The sequence below is a fragment of the Lepisosteus platostomus genome, chromosome 2 (genome assembly GCF_059453375.1).
Source record: "Lepisosteus platostomus isolate fLepPlt1 chromosome 2, fLepPlt1.hap1, whole genome shotgun sequence".
Classification (NCBI taxonomy): domain Eukaryota; kingdom Metazoa; phylum Chordata; class Actinopteri; order Semionotiformes; family Lepisosteidae; genus Lepisosteus; species Lepisosteus platostomus.
Window position 1 is genome coordinate 17,990,697 of NC_142612.1, and position 14,024 is coordinate 18,004,720.

Genomic DNA, 14,024 nt, shown 5'->3' on the forward strand with positions numbered 1-14,024 from the left:
GTATAGCTGTCTAGACAGGGCTTATAGTCATAGCCTTGTGCAGCACAATGAAAAAATTAAAATTGTCCAAACATATTAAATTGCTTCTGGCTCATTCTACAAATCACACCCAAAGGCTTTCATAAATCACATAGAGAAATATACCAATTTAAAGGTATACTGTGCACTGTAAAATTGGATGCACAAGTTCCTTAGACAACCAGAAAACAAAGGCCTTTCCCTCAGGTAAATCACAAGTAATTAAAGTAAACAATCAAAAAAAAGCAAGCCAAGTTTGAAATAGTGTTTTCTCATGCTCTTACCTTTCCCAGCTTGGCTCATTGACCCAGTGTCTCGGCCGCATTGTCCTTTGTTGTTGACACCAAAAGTCCACACCTCTCCATTCTTTGTCAGCACACATGTGTGAGCCTTCCCCATAGCTACCTGAGTTACGAAGTGTCCTTTCAAGTCTGTCACCTGGCCTGTAAGGAAGCGTACCATTTGTATTTTGCACACAACACTAATACAAATACATTCAAGTTTCTGGTCTTTCGGAGAAAGCTCATGCGGTGAAAAAAACATATTCCGCAGGAACGTATCATTTAAATATCTATATTTTGGGAATACTGAAGATACAACACAACATACCACTAAATGCAATGCACAAACATTGTATCCCTAACATTCATATCCAAACACACAATGTTGACTCTTGTCAATCGCAAAGAGATCAGAAGTTAAGCGAAGCAACAACCATAGTACCGCATGAGCTATGAAAGAGTGGTTACTGGGGGTATGTCAGATGATCCGCCAAAAATATCACCTTACTGTCCGACAGAAAAAGAATAACCTGTTACTGACTCTCATCGGCTCTCACGCAAGGGAACCTAGAACTACTGGAAGGCGGATAGTACGTACAAGTACTGTCACTGTAAACAGCGTCCTTCCCAAACATGTACAGCTCGCCATCTTTCGTCACAATGCTGCTGCTCCCGTTGTTGCATGCTGTGTAGACTGCCATTTTGCTCTCAAGTTTAATCATTTTCTTGGGCTTGTAGGGCTTCGGTTGTCGCCTGCTTTTTGCTGGACATACAAAAGAAAAAAACTCTCCTGAAGAAAATGATTTCAAACCATACAACACGAGGTCTCATAATATACGAACACAGGCAGCATGTAAAAAGTTGTGCATAGCGGTAAACCGTTTTCTACAGTATGTAGACAACTAAGGCAGGAAGGTTCTACTCATATAACCTTTAAAAACAGGACTGCCTCAATGACAAAAAATCTGCCCCAAAAAACAAGAATGTAAGAAAGGCTACAAATAAGAGGTGACCATTCATCGGATTGTCTGCAAGTGAGCAGCTAATGGATCCAAGAATCTACATGCAAAGAAAGTTTAAAGCAAGAAATCCTTCAACAAATCTCATAAAATCAAGTACTTGATTCTCCATCCTCGCCCTTGCTTGCAGACCCAGTGAAGAAGACACTCCCATCTTCAGCCACCAGCAGCGCGTGAGAGCCGTCGTGCCCGACGGAGAACTGCACAACCTTCGGGGACTTGGTAATGGGCAGCTCCACCCACTTCCCAGCTGAGGGCCCGCCTTGTTTGATCCCCAGGCTCTGGTACTTCCCAGTATAATAGATCTGAGAAAAACAAAGGGAGAAGTAAATCACTAACATGACAATTAAGACGAACACCAATTTTCACATAAGTAACATTAAATCATTCAATCATTAAAAAGAAAGAGTGGAGGCCATATGGCCCATCTAGCTAAGTGATTTGAGAATTATTTAGGTACTAATAGCCAAAAGCCAGTCAGAAGAAAAACTATCATAACTTACAGCATAACTTGGGGTTTACCACTCAAAATAATACTTCTTTTTTAATATATTGCGTGTGTTATTAGCATTTATATCACAACAGAATATACAGCAAATATCTGAAAATGCTAGATATTAGAGCACAAGAAGGGCTGCAAATGAGAGAAGGCTTCTTGGCCCACCTGGCTTGTTTTGTGTTTTTGATATATCAGGATGCTTCTTGAAAAAAACAATCTGGTATTGCCTTTGAGAATATGACTATCTTGTTGTAGATTCCTATAATCCTTTGTGTAATAAAGTTTCACTTGTACTCCGACTCTCATGCACCACTCCGGTCCACTCTGCTTAATGATGTCTACTGGGTTGACTTATGAGGAATTTGAAAACTTGAATCACGTCCCCTGATAGTGTTTATTCAAGACTGAAGAAAGATTTCTTTCAGCCCATCAAAGCGGAAAATGCCGCTTTGAGTCCAGAAATGTACCCGATCACACTTATTGATTCCATAACAGCAAAGACACTTACTTTCATCATTAATTTCATCACCCTAATTGTAACATTCATTCTTTATGTTTCCTCTCCATTTAGCAGGTCAAATTAAGATTAAATGCCAATTAGAGAATTAAGCTCTAATGAAAAGCTTCATCAAAGTCTTCTGAAAATCTAAATGTGCCATATCATGTGCTCATTTTGTAACCATGACTGTTATCACGTTCCAAGAATGCTAGCAAGTTAGTTGAGATACTTTTTCTTAAATCCATACAGACTGCCCCATAGAGGACAGTATCCATTTAGAGAGTCAACTAATTTAGTTCTAATTATCATTTCTATAACATGTGACAGAAGTAAGACTTAGTGTATAAATACTTGGTTGCCTACCGTAAAACTTTTTTATGGATAGGCTCTGTATTACCCACTTTCTAGGCAATAAACATTACCCTGATTAACAGGACAAACCCCTAGCAGGTCTGACTTTGACTTTCAAGGTTGTTCAATTTTGATTCTAAACTGAATTTGCCCTCTTATAGGGAATGCAGGATATCCCAAATAATCCACAAGCTCTTTTTGCCAAATCACAGGTCATCAGTTTCTATTTTTGTTAGGTTTACAAATCCAAAATAATCCCTAGTGTAAAACTGTGATTACATAATAAGAGAATAAATACAATGGTTAATAGCTTTTACACTGAGGAATTGTGCATCCGATATATACATCTAATCATCTGCAAATAAGTGCTTCATTTAGCCAGGTCACAACACTTCTATCAAGAGGATACAACAACTACCTATTCCTTTTGAGTAAATATATAAGCCCAGTACCTCTTAAATATTTAACATGTTAATTAACACTGTATATCAGAGACAGTTTAGAACATAAGAAATTACATATTGCAAAATGAGTGGATGCCATATGGCCCATCTAGCACATCTGGTAACTAGCAGCTAAGTGATTTGAGAATTATTTAGGTATTAATAGCCAAAAGTGGAATAATTTATTACATGATACAGTCAGAAAAAAAACAAAACAAAAGCACTATAGTTGTTTGTACACAGTTTCTTTAATTTTAGAATCCAGCAGTGGCTACTGCTAATTGCTAAGCAATATGGATAAAAATAAAATGTTTCCAGCCATTTAACTAAGTTATTTGCTTCATTAGCAGATCATCCTGCCTTGGGTCAACATGGTGAGCTACTATTCGTAAATCTTCATGACTACACATTCATTAATACCTTATTTCACACCTACCTTGGGCCAGGACTCTACATGTGTTCTGCAAAAATAAAAAAAACCTAAGCCATAACTGATCTAAAGAGGTCTTATCCTCTATCTATTGGGCCATGTACGTAACCGTGAAATTAGATCAATCTTTTAATCACCTTTTTATCTCCAAATAACTCCTAGAAAGCCAGAAAGATGTTACACAGACACACAAACTCACCTGGTAACTACTGTTTCAATATTTGGGTTAATCAGTTTCTGAATTTTTAAATATTCATGGAAGAATGTCTCAAGATCTACTTAGGTTTTCTGCCTACCAATACCTAATGGTAAACAAGAATATGTTTCTATACAGCAAACAATAACTGGTCAATTATTATGTCACCAGTGTTATATCTTTGAACTTCAACTCATTTGAGTTCACAGTGCACATTTATTGGCACTTCGTTTGATACTTTAACTGATTCTTTCAGGAAAAAAGGTTAAAGAGTAAACTCTAGCACATGCGGACAGATAAAATGCGAGAAACTATTAGCAAAACACGCTAAATAAAACCAAAAACAACTATATAGAATATTTCCAAAATATCTTTGCATCTCAGACTAAATGAGATAGTTGTGTTTCTCCAAGTGAAAATACACATACCAGTTCCCCCAAAAAGGCAAGACTTGCTGATGTGATATACTGGCTGTAAGCCTAGTCTGGGCATGACTAAATAACAGCACATGATCATCAGTACACAATGGGAAACTCACTTCAGGCAATCAAGGAACAGGACTGACTTGTTTACACAGAATTTCTTTGACATTATTAATAGCTTGTGAATAATTAATTTGACACAAAAAACTGTGCGAGTTCCAGGGTTTCAGAAAGAGCTAGTGTCTAATCCAGTACCTTTCCAGATGCAGTTTTCATAAGAGCAAACTCCCTGCCAGCTCCCAGTACTGCGGCTTCCTCATCGAACCCTGTACCTGAAGAAAGAGGTCAAGACGGATTTGATAAATAAGTCTTAGCAATAGAAATCTAGACAGCTCTGAAACCTTAAAATGAATTCCTAGGTTCATGGAGTATTTTTTTTACTTAAGCCATACAAAATACTAACATTTGATCTAAACATTTCAATGAAATCATTAATTCCGAAGAAATGTCTTTCTTGATTACCATCTGTTATCATTTTTGTATTTTAGGATGATATTATTCTGAACACTATCATCTGTTAGTCTGCAATTCTTTCTTAAAGCTCATTGGTGGAAAACTTCATCACTTCAGATAATAATAAACTACTTTTTTCAACAGCAATACAACAATACTAGACTATTTAAAATAGTTAAATATATATTTAATAGTATGCTTTATATATAAATATCTTTCAAGACATTTATAGCACTTAAAGTGGCAAAAAGGACAGTGAATCCATTTATATTTAAAATACTGTTTTAAAGCATAGTTCTTAAGACAGCCAAAAGGGCACCTTAATGAGCACTTTAAAACAAACCTTACATTTCAAATGAAACATGAAAGAACATGTTTTAATGTTAAGGTACCAAAAAAAGTACACCAGAAGCAAATTAATTTCTTGTATTTCATGTTATTAAAAGTGCCCATGCCGTCTACCAGCCATTATAGTCTGCTATAATGTAAATGGTAAAAACAAACAATTTCTTCTGATACACGGCAAAGTGAGAGACAAAGGAGGAATGGCAAATGAGAACCAAAGACAACAAGAAACATATGAAGCAACTATCATTGATTAGCTGTGACAAGGTTACAAAAAATAAATCTTACTGATAATATGCAGGTCTTTCTCCAGGTCAAAGAGTGAGATGCCACATGCATGGAGACATTTTCGGGCCAGTTTAAGCTGTAGCTCCTGTTGCAGTGCTGGTTCAGTACTTGTTGCATAGATTCTCACCACAAAGCCATCCTAGAAAACAAATGCAATCTATGATCATATACTGTATTTCTGTGAATCACAGCACTTAACTAGGAGTCCAAATCATACCTGCAGCCTTTTCATCTTTATACACTCCTTTAAATGGGTGCAAATTAGGGTGCGTGAACCATTTTTTGTCCTCTTGGTCAGAATACTTTACCAAACATCTTTCAGAAGTTTAAGAGGCCGTCATAGCTAATAGGAGCTACAGTACTAATCACAGCCTAAGAGCTGTCGTAATCACAGCAACTGGTCATAGAATACTTTTTGTACCAATTTTTACATGACTGGAAAAAACTTAACTGTTGATAATTTTACCACTTTTTGTTTAATTTTTCTTATCTGAAAAGTCATTTTTGCCTCTCTCTTCTATTGTTTGTAATGCTAACATAACAATTAAAATGTATTTTGGACAGTAAATTCCAGAGGAAGAATGACAGATTTGGTTTAAGAAGAAAGTGTTTTTGTTAAATAAAATGAAAATGGGAATTTTATTTTAATCTCCCATCTTGGATAATAATGACTACAGGGAAAACAATAAAACAATTGTACATTAATTTGTGGAATTGACATCCATGGCAGATTTATTTTGGATCGTCACTATTATATGGAATTAAAGAGACTCAGAATCTGAAGACCAGAAATATAACTATTACTGCACCAAAGCCTGGATATTTAAGATGACAGCCTTTGAGTTTAAGTCCACAGAAAACATTTACCAAGCTCTACTTTCAGTGGGGAAAAAAACTGACAAGAACAGACTCAAAAATGTCTGAAATTTCACATAACATTAATGCTTCACTTAAGAATATTTAAATCTCCTATGTGCTGCTATATTTCTGTAAACACTTGCCGAAGAATTTGGTCTGACATCGCAATTTATGTAGTGCTTGTTCTGTAACAGTGCATCGGTTTCCACAATTGATACAAATGTACAGTGTGTTGAAAGGAATCAATTCCCCGTCAGGCTTTTTACAGCAATGCAGAGAAGAGTCAGAGACTTCATAGTGTGATACCACAGGGAGGGAGGAGGGGGTAACAACGCACAGTGAAGTAACAACATATATTGAAATCAGCCATTCTGGTCACAGTAAAAACACCCTTTGGAGCCTTTTAATATACAGTCCTTGGTTTTGCAGTTTACAAGCTTCTACCACTAAAATCTCATTTGTCCCCATAAGGGATCCTCCATCAACATGGAGGGTCTTCACTTAGGTCCACTTATGAGGCTGGCTCAGAGAATTCCACAGGCTTACTTCTGAAGAAATTGCTATGCAAATTATTTCAAAGCAGATACATGAATTTCAAAGTTCTCCCTTCCCCCACTTTCCTTTCTGCATAACAATTTTCTGTTAAGATGAATCAAGAAATATTTAAAATTCTTCCTGCCCCTCCCCCAACACACCCAGGCTTTACAGCTTTAGCATGATGCACTGCCTCACATAGCTCCCGAAGCACAACATCAGGTAGTTAACACGGTAAAAAGAAGATGTCAAAGGAATCAGGCAATCAAAGAAGGGTCAAGAGAACAATTATAAAAATGAGATCTGAAAACCAAAACCAATCTAAAATATGGGTGTATGGGCATTTGTGGACAATGTGTTTCTGATCATTACCAAGAATAAAGTGCATTCCAGGGTCCCAAAGAAGATCCAGCTATATATTACACTCTACAATGTTTGTTTCCTTGAGAGGTTCCGGGTTATTGTGTGACAATGGTCACAAGTTATCTTAATGTCAATAAACTGAAAAGCTTAAAGCCCTCTTTTTTTCTTTCCTTACCTCCACATAGCCAAGCACACTAAGTATTTTTCAGGATTGACTGCTTCAAGCTGTCACCTAGCAACCTGCCAAATCCCTCAGAGAAACCAGTTCTTGTGTGGATGTAACTATAGGAGCTCAACAAACTAATGTCCTTCTGTCTCATGCTTTATTCAATAAAAACATGGGCTGACAGAACAAATGAGTCTGAAATTATAGCAATTCTATTTTAAGACAAAAGGAGGTTGATAATTCTTGACTTTGCCTATAACTGGAAGAAAAAAAATCCACATACACTGCTACCAAATTGGCAGAATGAAATAAATCTATTTAAAATGAACATATGCAAGACTGGTTTAGAAAATAAATCTGTATTCACCAAAACAGAAAACATGAATAATGCAGATATTGATAGATAAGTTGATAATGCTCCTCATAGCATATCCCCATGGTCCCTAGTATTTCCTTCAGCCATACACAGTATTGTTGATAAAATTCATGATTAGACGCATGTTCTTTGCAGCTGGAAAGGAAGACAACGGCTGCATAAGCTTTTATCATCAACTACACTCACATTGTTGGCGGCATAGAAATTTAGAACAATGCACAGTAACATGCTGCTGTGAAGTGTCAAAACCTGTTTGAGGTGAAAACCTAAAGATAGCAATCAAATCAGTTCAAAACAGCCCCCAGGAAATTCAATTCACAAAGGTCCATACCAAGAGCATAGTTTGCACCCTGTAATCTCAACATCACTGGTTTATTAAGCTAGCTGAGTTCAGGACTCCTCAAACTGCAAAGCATAATTGGCTGAGTCATCCAGGGTTGCTAAGCAACTGTGAACCCTAGGGCTTGACAGCTTGCACTGACATCAGCGAGAGACTTGCTGCTTCTCTGATTGCTGAAAACTCTCCTATAAGGTACTATGGGGCTCTCAGCTGTCAATTGCAAGTGGCTGAAAAAAAAGTGAGCAAGCTGAGTGACAGAATTCATATTACTTCTTACTCCCATACTGGCAGCTGTTACAGGGGTTGCAAGGACAAGCCAAAATAAACAGCCAATTCTGATCGGAAGGGTATAAAAAGAAAAGGACTTCCCATACAAAAATATGAAGTGGAAGTGAATCAGATTTTTAGATGTTCTTACATCTCTGCATGCTGCAATTTGATTGACGTACTCTCCATCCGTGAAAACAATGTTCTGCGCATCAGCTTGGAGCACTGAGGGAAAAAAAGGGAAAAAAATCTGATTATTACACATGAAAAGTGCAACACAGGGATCATAAGTGATATATGAATGCTGTGATGCCACAAGGGACCATCACTGTAGGGCATTACTTTCCCGAGGCCTCTTTGTTTACAAGCTTTACCCCTGCCCAAGAAGGGCAACAGGACATGTGGTATCCACGAGGCTGGACGTGAGCAATCACTGGAGCAGGTATCAGCTGTGCACCCTGCTCCAGTACACATAAATAGAGCTCGGAACAAGAAATAGAACGAGGCATATGGGAGAAGAAGCCAGAATAAGAGTGACACAGGATCTTCACATCAGCCTCTGGTAACACACAGGCTGATATACTGCTAAGCCAGCCATCAAGCTGAAAACTCAAGCCACTCAGCTCCTCCAGGGTGAAGACAGGCTGTGGAATTGCCACACCAGCCACATTATTGCTGCTGACATGGCTAATAGGCACGCCTTCAGGCTGAGGGCAAGCACCTCTGCTAATCACCTTGGACAGAATTACCTGCCTTTGTTGCTGTGGTAATATAAATAGTGCCTTTTAAATAAACAAGTTTCATTTCAAACCTCAGTCGGGGTTTATCTTTGGTCAGGGACCCACATAGAACTGTTGCCTCTGCTGCGAGTTGCCCCGAGTGGCATCACAATGTATTTTTCTCTTTTTAATCTTGTTACTCTTATTTGCACTTTCTATGAAAATATTTTGGCAAGCCTTTTTGGCCTTTTCAGCATAAAACAGGAGAGAAATATATCAAGATATCAATGTTGCCAATGCTTTATTTCTGGAGCATTCCAGAAACAGAAACTGAGAAATACAGGTTTAGGTCATGTAAAAAAAAATATATATAGCTAATGGATTCCATTTAAAGTGACATAACAAACTGCTATGTGGTACTTAACATTACTTAATTATTAACAAAAAAGACATATAGGAGGTTTAAAACATTTAGCTAACTTGAGCAAAACTACACTGTGACATGTTCTCTTTGCACATTAGCTAACTGGCTACAGAGGTGAAGATGACTGTAAGGCTCCACAATGAAGTGCTCCATACCAGGCATGGTGATGGCCCCCTCCTGCTCCAAGGTCTCAGGATTGATCTTGATAGCATTCATGCTATGGCTGTTCATATCTCTGTACAACAAGCAGCCCTGAAGCAGCACAAGTAAAAGAGTTACAGAAAGCTGTAAAAATATATCGTCCAGTTATGAATTTAACATTGTTTTTCCCTAATAGAGCCAATAACTTTCAGTAAAAAATATAAAACGGCATGCTGCATTTGCCCAAGCTACAAGTCTGTGACATTTATGAGCCTGAACTATTTTCTACTCACGTGAACTCTATGCCAAAGCTGATGATTTTAATATGACAAGGCAGCCACTACACTGCATTCTAATGACAAAAACAGTGCTTGTGCAACAAGAATTCACATGATTTTTCACCAATATTGTAAGAGGACATTTACTTAAGTAGATGATCAATAAATTAGAAATAATTTATAACGAATTTAAAAATTACTAATGCTTCAAGTATTTCTGCAACAAGTAGAGGTTAATTCCACAATGAAATTAAATAAGGAAGAAAAACAGCATTTCAGTTATGGAGTCTTTCTTTAGGTGTGGATAGCTCCACAGCTAAAATGTTCTCTTTTTTCTTATGTTGGAGAGCGGATTTAAAATGTACTTGTTCCAATGTAGACTAACGCAGCTCCCTGCTCTTATCTCTTTAAGCAGATTTGATGTTTAAGTCAACAATGAAAAAACTCAATTACAAAAGTAAATGAATTTCACTGAGATTGCAGTAGATACCTGTGCAAAGCCCAGCCATGACTTCTTCTCTTTTCGGTTTCTTATGCGAGAAGTAGAATTATATACGTGGCCCTGAAAGATTAATGATGTTGAGTATTATTTGACAGGTTTTCCTCACAAATATTCAGTTCCACCAAGTTTCACATTGAAGAGCAAGATCAGCTAAAACTGAAGACAAGCGTCTAATTGAAAACCACAATATCCAATGTGAAAAACATTTTTAAGAGACGGGGGGTGAATTAATATTAAATGTAAATATTACCCTATAAAATATAGCCCTTAAATCTTAGTTTAGTAATGTAATCTAACATGGGTTAGTAATGTAATCTAGTTAGTAATGTAATCTAACATGGGTATCAAGGATGAACTAAGAGTATCTTTCGAAAGACATGATAATATTCAGATGCTTTAAAGGCACGGTAATATTCAGATGCCCCTACCCTGACTGTTCCACTGTATCCAGAGCCTACTTTATACAGCCCATCTTTGCATAAAAGATAGAGAAAGGAGCCATCAGACTGCAGCAGGCATCGTTCATCTTCATCTATGGGGACCTCTTTCAGGACCCATTTGTTCATCAGAGCTGCTTTCTTGATGCCATTTCCAAACCAGTCCTGGATCTGGATTTTTCCAACCAGCACAGCTTGAACACTCCTCTGGAGGGCATTCAGGATGGTGGGCACCTGCAGGGAAGAAAGGCACGACCTATGTCACACTGATGGCAAGCGTGTAAAAAAACCTAGAACTTTGTGCCGATCTATTTTAGATAAAAAAAGCATATGTGAGGAAAAAAAACGGTCACAAAAAACCCCTGCAGAGAAACTAGATTAATAATAAAGGGTTATAATCTATTAAATGGAAAAAGTGAAACAGAGACCTGGAGCCACTAGACTTTCCCTTGTGAGGTCCTGCAACAACTCAAAGCCAAATTGCAAAAGGCCGAGGGGGGTCTGGCAATCTTCCATGAAGAAAAACACTTTTGATTTATGGAATTCAGGTTATAAACTTTCAGTTATCGCTATAACCATAACAGGGCGTTACCAAATTCAAGGTCATTAATACATCCAATGTATTAATCCCTCTCATTCACTATTCACTTTTGGGGAGTAGAGTACAGTAGTCTTGAGGAGAAACAAAGAGCACATCCAGGGAAATCCTACCTTGCAAATTGCACTCCACCTGTAATGTGGAGATTAGAAGTATTCATAAATTTGAGGGAAAATATTTTCCATGTCCAAAATTAATCTAAAGGATCCCAAGTTTTAATACTACAGCGGATTAAATAGAATAATTTGGAAGACAAAATTTGCATGCTTATGGTGACATACTCTTTAAATTTCATTCATTATCATAGAGCCAAAGGCTGCCTGTATTAAAAACTGTTGTTAAAACAGTATTATTTAATACTACTATATCCATCCGTCCATTTTCTAACTGCTTTTTCCAAAACAGGTTCACAGGGAAGCTGATGCCTATCCCAGGAAGCAACAAGAACAGGGCAGGATACACCTTAGATGGGATGCCAGCCCATTGCGGGGTATACAGAAACAGAAACAAGCAAACGCACAACGGGGCTACTTTTTCCAGAAGTTAATTAACCTACCAGTATGTCTTTGGACTATGGGAAGAAACTGGAAGAAAACCACACGAATAGGGGGAGAACAAAGTCCAGGCAGAGAGCATCCCTGGTCAAGAAATGAACCCAGTACCCCAGTGCTGTGAGGCAGCAATACTAGCCACTCTGCCATTCAATACTGCAATACATTTATAATTTAAACAAGAACTTAAAGATGCAGTGCTGATGTTAATATTAGTTGTTTAAACGCTTGGCCATTTTTAATTTTAATACATTCATGTTTTGTTATATTGCGACAAAATTTTAAATCACGTAAACCAAAAAACATTCAAAATGATTTGTATTTAGATTTTGGATTTAAGTAAAGTCCATGACATTTCCCCCCCAAATTTAATTTGATCAGGTCCTAACCTAACCATAAATACCCTAACAAACTAAGGTCCAGATATTATTACATAAACAGATTTCAAGCACAATCTGAAAAATGTAAATCGTATATTTATGTTTTTTGCATTTATAATTAGCAATCGACTAAACTTATCTATAAAATAATGTGACGAGAAAATATAGAACTATGAACCAAACTAATAGTAAAGGTAAAAATGCAATATATCAATGTATATAGCTGGTAAAACTCCAGTAAAAGAACCCGCACGTTTATTGACTAATTACACACTGAGGTAATATGACAGCTGAAGCTAGAGAAAGCTGCTGCTGAAATCATTCAAGTGGATTAAAGCAGAAAACCATCACATACTCCTAAAAAAGGGCAATATAAATCTATATCCCTGCCACTAATGTGAATGTTTAACACCTGATAACCACAGAGGACAAAAAATAGTTTCTCCTGTGGCATTTAATGTCAAAATACAAGGCTTATTACACTACACACATACAAATGGCAAATGGCAATGTTCTGCACAAAGTACCAATTACCAGTGATATCTAGGACTAGAAAACAATTAAAAATGTAAAATACAAAACTCTAAGCCAACAAATAACCGATATTGCTTCCTTTAAGATATTTACTAATGTTTTTAGTTTTTTTTCCCCTCCATCAACACAAAAAACCCTTAAAACAAGTGACCAAGCGAATTCCAGATCTTATTTTTGTTTAAAAGGTTAAACAAGGGATCAACATCAAGCTGCATTGACTGTGACTATATAACTGCCAATGTATAATTTAAAACCATTTTAGAAATTTCCAAATTGTAAAAACGAAAACAGTAAGAGGTAGGCAATCTCTCTCAAACAGTTCTGGGAAGTAATGTTCTTTGATGGCAATAGTATTACCAAAGAAGAAAGAAAGGATATTTTACCACTTTAGATTACAGCATTGTGTTTTTATTTTAATAAAATTAAATGTCAAGAATCAGAGAACTACTGAGTGGCTAATTAAGCACTCCACTGGCTTTACACTAAGTGTTATTAGCCTCAGAGCCCTTGAGATGTCAATAATACATTCAGTATTAATGGATGACAATATTATCAAAGAGCCCTGTAACCACGTTAGGGAGTGTCACTACTTGGGATCTTCCCATTCATATTGCAAATGTCTTATGGAGAATACTAAGAAAGGCCAACTGACACACCAGAGTACACAGAATTCGGGGATGAGCTCACACTCCATTTTAAATACATCAATCTGGATTAGTCACTATACCATTGAATTATCAAATGCGTCATTGCAGGTCATTTAAAGTTCAAAATGTAACATGTATGACAGAACCAAAGTATAATTTAAAAGTTGTACTTTCTCATTTTTATAAATGCAACAGGTAGCACATTTCATCCAGTGAGTGGCTTATTTTTTTGTGCAATAGGATACCGAAGATGAGTGAACGCAATTTCTACATCTGCTGTATTTATATCTTGTAGACTTAATTTTGTCTTAGCACAGCATTATTTTATAATACTAGGCAAAGACGATCTAATAACTGCACAATGAATGCAAGTAAATATAAATTCATAGCCTTCCCTTTTAATGTGCAAATGAGTAAAATATGCAATCTGTGTGTGGACTTCAAACAATCGTTAGATGAGGAGATCATGATACATCATGTTAATGTAACCCCAGTGATAATTCCTCAACTCACTGTAACATAAAATTATTCTTTCTTCAGAGTTTTTCAGAGTGAGCTTATGATCATTTTTAATCTCTTTAGCTCCTTCATTTTAATAGGCTATA

At 36.8% G+C, this 14,024-nt stretch overlaps 1 protein-coding gene across 24 annotated transcripts in view; it reads right to left on the reverse strand.

The window, feature by feature from the left end:
• Nucleotides 1–14,024, reverse strand: part of mycbp2 (MYC binding protein 2) — a 104,909-nt gene that overhangs the window by 68,134 nt on the left and 22,751 nt on the right. For all 24 annotated transcript variants that reach the window (XM_088601970.1, XM_088602068.1, XM_088601894.1 and 21 more), the window contains exons 7-15: nucleotides 10,701–10,943; nucleotides 10,261–10,332; nucleotides 9,507–9,603; nucleotides 8,360–8,433; nucleotides 5,305–5,443; nucleotides 4,414–4,490; nucleotides 1,419–1,623; nucleotides 898–1,062; nucleotides 303–461 (exon numbers count right to left, since the gene is read on the reverse strand). In XM_088601970.1, coding sequence (XP_088458096.1) covers nucleotides 303–461; nucleotides 898–1,062; nucleotides 1,419–1,623; nucleotides 4,414–4,490; nucleotides 5,305–5,443; nucleotides 8,360–8,433; nucleotides 9,507–9,603; nucleotides 10,261–10,332; nucleotides 10,701–10,943 — 1,231 coding nt within the window. The remainder of the gene's footprint in view (nucleotides 1–302; nucleotides 462–897; nucleotides 1,063–1,418; nucleotides 1,624–4,413; nucleotides 4,491–5,304; nucleotides 5,444–8,359; nucleotides 8,434–9,506; nucleotides 9,604–10,260; nucleotides 10,333–10,700; nucleotides 10,944–14,024) is intronic.